Source organism: Borostomias antarcticus (genome assembly GCF_949987555.1).
Source record: "Borostomias antarcticus genome assembly, chromosome: 6".
In the NCBI taxonomy this organism is placed as follows: Eukaryota; Metazoa; Chordata; class Actinopteri; order Stomiiformes; family Stomiidae; genus Borostomias; species Borostomias antarcticus.
In genome coordinates, this window is record NC_140239.1 from 2,841,683 (window position 1) to 2,849,182 (window position 7,500).

The 7,500-nt window shown below is 46.5% G+C and overlaps 1 protein-coding gene across 1 annotated transcript in view; it reads left to right on the plus strand.

Annotated features, from left to right (window-relative positions):
* The window catches only part of LOC311310674 (transmembrane protein 132C), a gene marked incomplete at both ends in the record, with an annotated part of 153,212 nt that overhangs the window by 131,624 nt on the left and 14,088 nt on the right, over positions 1-7,500 (plus strand). The window contains one exon of the mRNA XM_084440183.1: positions 1,741-1,884. Within this exon, the coding sequence (XP_084296309.1) occupies positions 1,741-1,884 (144 nt within the window). The remainder of the gene's footprint in view (positions 1-1,740; positions 1,885-7,500) is intronic.

Below are 7,500 nucleotides of genomic sequence, written 5' to 3' on the forward strand. Positions count from 1 at the left end.
AGAGGACTATGAATGGCCGGTAATTGATGCTTACAAACGACCACACTCCTTTTAAAGACACGTAATCCACCTTTTCTCTCCTTGAATACACTGTATTCACTATCTCATACAACAGGATGTCTCTGTACACTTGAAGCCTATGCAGCATGAAGAGAGGTATACAAATCCTCGGCTCTTCCCTGGTGGATGCAGCATTAATATCAGACGCTCAGATGCCATTCAAGAACATCAGTATCAGTATGAAAGGGGATGTCACTTTCTACAATAGGCATCACTGTGGAATTAGCTCAATAGGAAAACCAGAAAAGCATAATTCAGGCTACTTTAATACAAGAGCCCAGTAGTCTATGGAGACATAGCCTAAAGCAAGCAGAGTAAAAAGTTTCTCTAATTTCTTTGAAAGTCTTTTTTTTTCTCTCCAATAAAAGAGATTTCAATATGAAAAGAATTAATTTGGATTGACTGTTTCTCACTACAGGGTTAAAGGAAGTCACCTGGAATCCTCTACGGCAAAATTGACCTAATGAAGTAAAGAATGTGAAGTGCACCTACCGTACCATGACTCCAAGGCCATACTAAACTGTTTAAATTAATTTTAATGAAGTCAGTGGCCCTAACAGGCCTTTCATGTTCATGTCCACCCAAAGACAGTAAAGGTGTCTCATGCCCGTCTTAATTGGCCCCAACGAATCCACCTGTCAGTGGACTGGGTGTGGAATGAAAGGTCAAGTGCTGAGAAATGGATATTAGCTCGTTAACTCTCTCAACCAGAAACCAGGGCTGTGTCCCGAACTTTTTACTACCAGTACGTACTACAGCTGCCCCTAAAAAGTATGTACTTTGCGTGCAGTATGCATCCAATTGGGACATACTACCTGGTCATAACATTGTGCCTTGAAATTTGACCACATCCGTCGCTGTCCATGGAAGCGGCATCGTCCACAGCTGGGATTTCCGCCGAGCACAGTGATTACTGATAGTAGTACTGATTACTACTTCAATTTTTGGCATAGTATAGTATGGAAGTATGTGATTCAGAAAGCAACCCAGTACTCACCAACAACACTAGCACTGGTGATGACACCCAGAAGTAAACGCTCACTAATGGTCCTGTAATCGGCCTGTTCTGGCATGTTCTCTAACATAGGGAGGGCTCTGGAGCTGTCCCCTTGGTAACACGATACCAGAGCTGACTCTAGACAAAGTTTCTCCTGCCCCTTACAATGTGGGGCTGGGTCTTTGTCTCGTCCAAATCTGTGCCCGAGTAAAATTTTGCCATGGTATCCCAGATAGCAAGTGGATCTGGGCCATATATGGGCCTGATCAGATTGCAGTCTGGGTAATTAACGGCTGTAAACATCCACAGTCTCTCCCTTGTGTGACTGAAAGCTTCTCCCGGGGGATTCGGAGGCCAGTGGTCCCCTCCCTCGAACCCCTGAGTGTGATTGGCAGGGGCGTTCCACAAAGTTCTGGGTCCTATACATTAACAATCTCTGTGGGCCCCTCCCCCTGAGGTTTTTTCACTTAGTCACACTTAGAGACGCCCCCCCCCCCCCCCCCCCCTCCCGAGACGCCCCCCCAGCTCAATGCATGAAACTCGGCAGCCCTGTCAATCCTTACAAATACCAGGATGTTCAAGGGCCCCCTCCCTACTGGGGCCCTGGGTAGTCTGTTCCACCCCCCCCCCCCCCCCCCGGGACCCCCATGATGACCGGTGTTGGTTCTCTCTCGCCCCCCCAGGACACGGAGGTGGTGAACACGGCCGTGCTGACCGGGAAGACGGTGGCGGTCCCCGTGAAGGTGGTGACCGTCGGAGCGGACGGCAGCGTCACGGACGTGTCCGAGCTGGTCCGGTGTCGCTCGACGGACGAAGACGTGGTCAAGGTCAGTCAACGGAAACCCATGAGGAAAAAAGGGAGTGTGTGAACGTGGGTCTCCCCAGATAGAAAGCGGAACTGGGCCATATATGGGCCGGAACGAAGCCACAAGGGCCAGATCTGGCCTGTATATGGCCCTGATCCGCTTGCTATCTGGGTCTATTTAGACACAAAAAAACAAACACGTTTGACTTCTCTATTATCAAACTTGTAATGGGGTTTTCGAGGTGAAGAATTCTCCACAAGCAGAGCAGATGAAGGCTTTTCGGCTCGATTTACAAACATTACGATTGGACTTATGACCTGCAGTAAGCCATGAGTTTCAGCCTCACTTAGACCGAGCATGATGGATGGTTGATTGCAGAGGCTGTGACTGCATGGACATATAGTGTGTACCTATTATAGTTCCAAGGCTGATTCATTTGAAAATGAGTAAAGTACTCACAAACATTGTGAATAATTGATTGGTAGCTTTTTGAATGTAATTATTTTGTCAGAAAGCATTTCAGTCTTACATAGAATTTGCTGAGCATGTTTTACGGAATGTGCATACAGTATATTATTAAATAAATAAGGGAAGCATATCAGCAAGTTATCGTGTCTCGTAGCTATGTCTGTCTATGAGATCAAACAATGGGAATCATCTATCAAAACTAAACAGGATTGGGTACAAGGAAATATATAATATAAAGACATGCTGAAACACGGTGTGCTAATGCTTAAAACAATGTTGTTAAATCAATACATACAAGTAGAGCACATAAGCAGTTTCTCTATTTTTAGAATACCTATTTAAAGATTTAAGCCTCAAGTATGGACAAACAAACGCTGAGTGAAAGCATCGGAGCGTTTCATCTGTGGACGCTGCACAAATGTCTTGATGTCTCTTTCATTTTCCATGCCTCTTTCAAATCGGGGGCACAAGGCACAAAACAGGACAGGACCTCAAGCCCAACACAGTGGGATAGAACTGAACAGCAAGCCCCAACATTGGTGTTAGGGATCCCTCCAGGATGGTGAAGAATGAGGCAAATTCATTGCAGGCCCTGGTGGATAGAAGTTCAGACGCTACTGACACAGGAGGGTTTATTAGCATATCAACAGTGGCAAACAAAGCATGTGCATTATTATTGTTTTTGGTGATGATGTCAGAAAAGAAGGACTGCCATGCATTTCTACAATAACCACTTAGCAGGAAGGGATTTATACCGGGATTTCAATCACAGGGATTACTTCTGGATCCAGGGTGGTCTGCAGGTGACAGAGGGGCATCTACAGGACCTGGTTAGAAGATAGGAGGGAGAGGCACTAGGGAGACGAGAGACAGAACAGGGTTCGTAGCACGCAGAGACACATAAACAACCCACATGTTCACCAAGCAATGCTGGTCGCTAAGCAACACACATCTAGATATACACATAGTGCATAAAAGGATATACAATATACACCAAGGATGTACACAAAGGATTCACTAGCAGACTGGAGGCTGTCTCTCTTAGGCCTTTTCCACCCAGAGGGAACCGGTTCGGTGCCGGTTTGCGAACCTTATTTTGAATGGTTCCGAGCATTTCAACCAAAAAGAAATGAGTTCGGGAACCCGAAAGCTGGTTCCGAACCGGCACCACATAATAGTAGGTTTTTCAGTGCGAACCGTGACGACATCATGGGCGTGGGCTGGCGTACAATGGTTCGGCTCAAAACTGGTCGAAACGCAGGCCCGTTCTCTGGACAGAACCAAGGTTCCAGGGATTTAGAAACGAACCGGTTCACGAACCAGAGTTCCTTTGGTGGAAAAGGTCTATCTGTGTCTCTAGATTGTGGCTAGTGATTGTAGGTGAGATTGAATAGGTAAGTCTCAAGATCTCGCTTAAAAATATCCCGTTTCAGACCTTCTTAAGTAGCCTACTCTGACAAGGGGTTCCAGAGGCTGGGAGCATAGAAACTGAACGCTGCCTCTCCGTGTCTCTTGGTCCTGGTTTTGGGAACTGTTAGGAGTTCAGTACCTGCGGGATCTACAGTACTGAGCATGTACGTAACAAGCATGTCTGAAATGTTTTCAGGTGCCTAACTGTGGAGAGAGAAAAATAATTTTGAAGTCTATTCTAAAGCTGTAACCAGTGTAGTGATTTTAAGACTGGTGTGATGAGGCATCCGTCTAGTCTAAGTGAGGACTTGTGCTGCAGCATTCTGTATCGTTTGTAGTTTAGAAATGGATTTCTTTGGTTGGCCCAACAGTAGAGCATTGCAGTAGTCCAGCCTGCTTGTGAGGAAAGCATGCTTTAGTATTTCAGTGTCAGCCTGAGAGAGAAAGGGTTGCACCTTGGCAATGTTTCTTAAGTGATAGAAAGATGTCTTGGTAATATTCTTGATGTGGTTCTCGAAATTAAGATCCGAGTCAAGTATGACACCTTTTTAGCCTGGCGTTTGGTGTCAAGAGGCAGTGTTTTTAAATGTACAGATACATTTCTCTCTTTCAGCCTTTTCAATAATGATCAGTACCTCTGTTTTGTGTTGGTTTAGCTGGAGGAAATTATGCGACATCAATTATGGACAAGGCTCTCCAGGGGCAAGTGAGGGTGGTATAAGTTGAGTTACTACAGTAAATCATGATCAATATTCTACTTTCTATTATATTCTACTATCTACTTACTCCTTATGTAGTTAATTCTTTAACTTGTAAATAACGTAAACTTAGGGTAAAGTCTCACACTGTGACAGTTTTTGTCATGTAGAGTAAACGGCCTTGGTAACAGAGTGAATCACAGAGGATAGGTAGCTGCTGTATTAGCAACCTGATATGAGAATACGCAGTATTTCACTCTCAGGGGAGACAGCTAAATTGGCCCTGCTCATTTCTAATCACAGCTTCAGATCATGAGTGTAAATATGACTAATTCATGTAATTTGGGCCCGGGGAATTTGGGTTAAGTAAACACAGAATGACGTGCTTGAATAATGAATCAGTGTGCTCATTATCTAGAGTGTTTACACGATGTAGTTTTATAATTACAGTAAAGGCAATCTCGCATGCCTTCCCCCTGACTTCCCTCAGCAAATGCGAGGAGTACTTTTTCGGTTCGTGCCATGTTTTTGACCTAGCCCGACACATGCGACGTGCCACACATTGTGTTTAGGGGGGGGGGGGGTCCCAATATTAACTGATTAACTGAGTTGATATGATGACTTAAATCTTACAAAATGTGTTTCTCATGTAAAAAATCCCCCAGATTAACCTTTTTCTGTGACCCGGTTAACCCTTTACCATGAATCCTGTAGGCTACCTCTTAATCCAAGCCTCCCTAATCCATAGAACCCACCGGCCCTGGGGCCCCCAGGGGCCTATCAATCCACTCTCCCCACAGAGCCCAGCTGCCACCACTGCTACCGCGCCGCCACCAGGAAATATGATGCGCTCTGCTGTGAATACCTCCCAGGAAGCGACATCATCATCATTCACCCTCGTTCCTCCGGGATGAATACACTTGTCTTTGTAAGGGGGCCTGTGAGTGTTTACGTCCGCGCGAAGGAAGGTTGTGAGAGGACTCGGTTTGACTGATTGGCTCCGGGTGGTGTGGCTGGCGTGCGTTGCAGCAGCTTACATGTAATTGCTGCTGTCAAGCCGACTGTATATTTGCCGGGACGACAAGCCCAACCACCTCCACGCTCCTAATCTCATTCCTCATATCGGTCACTGATTCTATCTACGTGGCGCGTTGTTCATTTCTTGGGTCGGATCCAGAGAAAGCTGCCTTGGCGTCCTCTGTGAGTGAATTGCTAATGCGGCTGATTAATGTGCCTGTGTTTCCTCCTTGGATGTTCATGATAACTTGTTGAGCGCGTTACGATGCTGGGATTGAGGGAGCCGGAGACGGGACACGAAACTCGCAGGTGACCAGCCCTCCTCCTAGTCGGCTCGGCCGCCTGGCCCGCCACGCCCCCGCTGTGCGCGTTTCAAGTCGAGTATTGATTGCGGTTCGTACGCAGCTGGAGGCCAGTGTAAGCCCGTCTGTGTAACACGTCGGGGCGGCTTGCCTTCAGCTGCCACGTCCTCTTCCATACTTGTTTGTGCTCCGATTATTCCGAGTGGATTAGAGCAGAACGAGCGAGCGCTTTATTCATCCGTCACCAGCCATGCTCATCTACCCCGCCGCTCGGACGCGGTGCGCCTGCTTGTCAAGAGCGCTCTTCCCATCTACCGACTCGCTCCTAACAGTTGTAGGTTTAATATCTCACGCGGAGGGTAAAGCTGTGAATCTTAAACAGCGTGTCGTTGTGGAAGACCCGTATGAACTGCCATTGAATTGTAGAAACTATAGCTGTGTTCGGAATCGCTCCCTATTCACTATATAGTGCACTATATAGGGCGTCAGCCATTTTGTTTGTAGTGTCCGAATTCTCCACGGAATTTTCGTTCCCTTTATAGTCCGCTATTTATTACCCACAATTCACCTTGATTTCCAGGGAACAGTGCATGTACCCTACATTTTCTCCGTTCCCTAGGTAGTTCACTACATGGTGAACCCTATATAGGGATTAGGGAGTGAGGGAACGAGGGATTCCCAACACAGCTTGTGTTTTTGAGGAGCATTGCTATTGTCAGTGATCGGGCGTTAGGCTCGTCCAGGAGTGTTGGGGCTTCTTGCAGATGTCCGTCTCAAGGGAATTGTCTCTGACGTTTGATTGTCAAAGGGTTCGTTGGGTTCAGACAGAGGCTAGAGAGAGAGGGGGGCGAAGGGCACGAGAAGAGAGGCTGATAAGAAGCAAGGAGTCGTCTGACATGTTTATCAGTCGACGCGTAAGCACTGACGCTCACGCGCACACACTGTCGCTCTCTATCTCTCTCTCTCTCACACACACACACACACACACACACACACACTGTCGCTCTCTATCTCTCTCTCTCTCTCACACACACACACACACACACACACACTGTCGCTCTCTATCTCTCTCTCTCTCACACACACACACACACACACACACACACACACACTGTCGCTCTCTATCTCTCTCTCTCTCTCACACACACACACACACACACACTGTCGCTCTCTATCTCTCTCTCTCTCACACACACACACACACACACACACACACACACACACACACACACTGTCGCTCTCTATCTCTCTCTCTCTCACACACACACACACACAGTCGTGACAGCTCGATCTGCTGCAAGTCTGTAACAGGGGATCAGTGTTGAGAAGAGTACTTCTAGAGAAGAGATTGGCAAGAGCAGCTGTTGTCACTGTATTATGAAGACATGAAGACATCACTCGCTCTTGACATCATCCACTTGAGTGATTGCAGCTAAGAAGAAGACTAGTTCAGTAGTTGTTTAAAATTGATTTAGTCAAATTTTTTTAATCAGATTTAGAATCTATTTTCCTGACCAGAAAAATATGTTAAGAACAGTGCTTGAGTGCTCATCTATTGACTTTTTTGAATGTGTGACTGAAAACTTTATTTGGTGCAGCGGGGGAGCTATTTAAGTGCAACACACAACAAACAGAATGCCGGTCTATTGCATGAATGTGGCGACATCGCACGCATAATTTATTACATGACTCTATTGGTACAAACATTTACCCGCCAGCGTGGCGGATAGCCTCCAAAATTT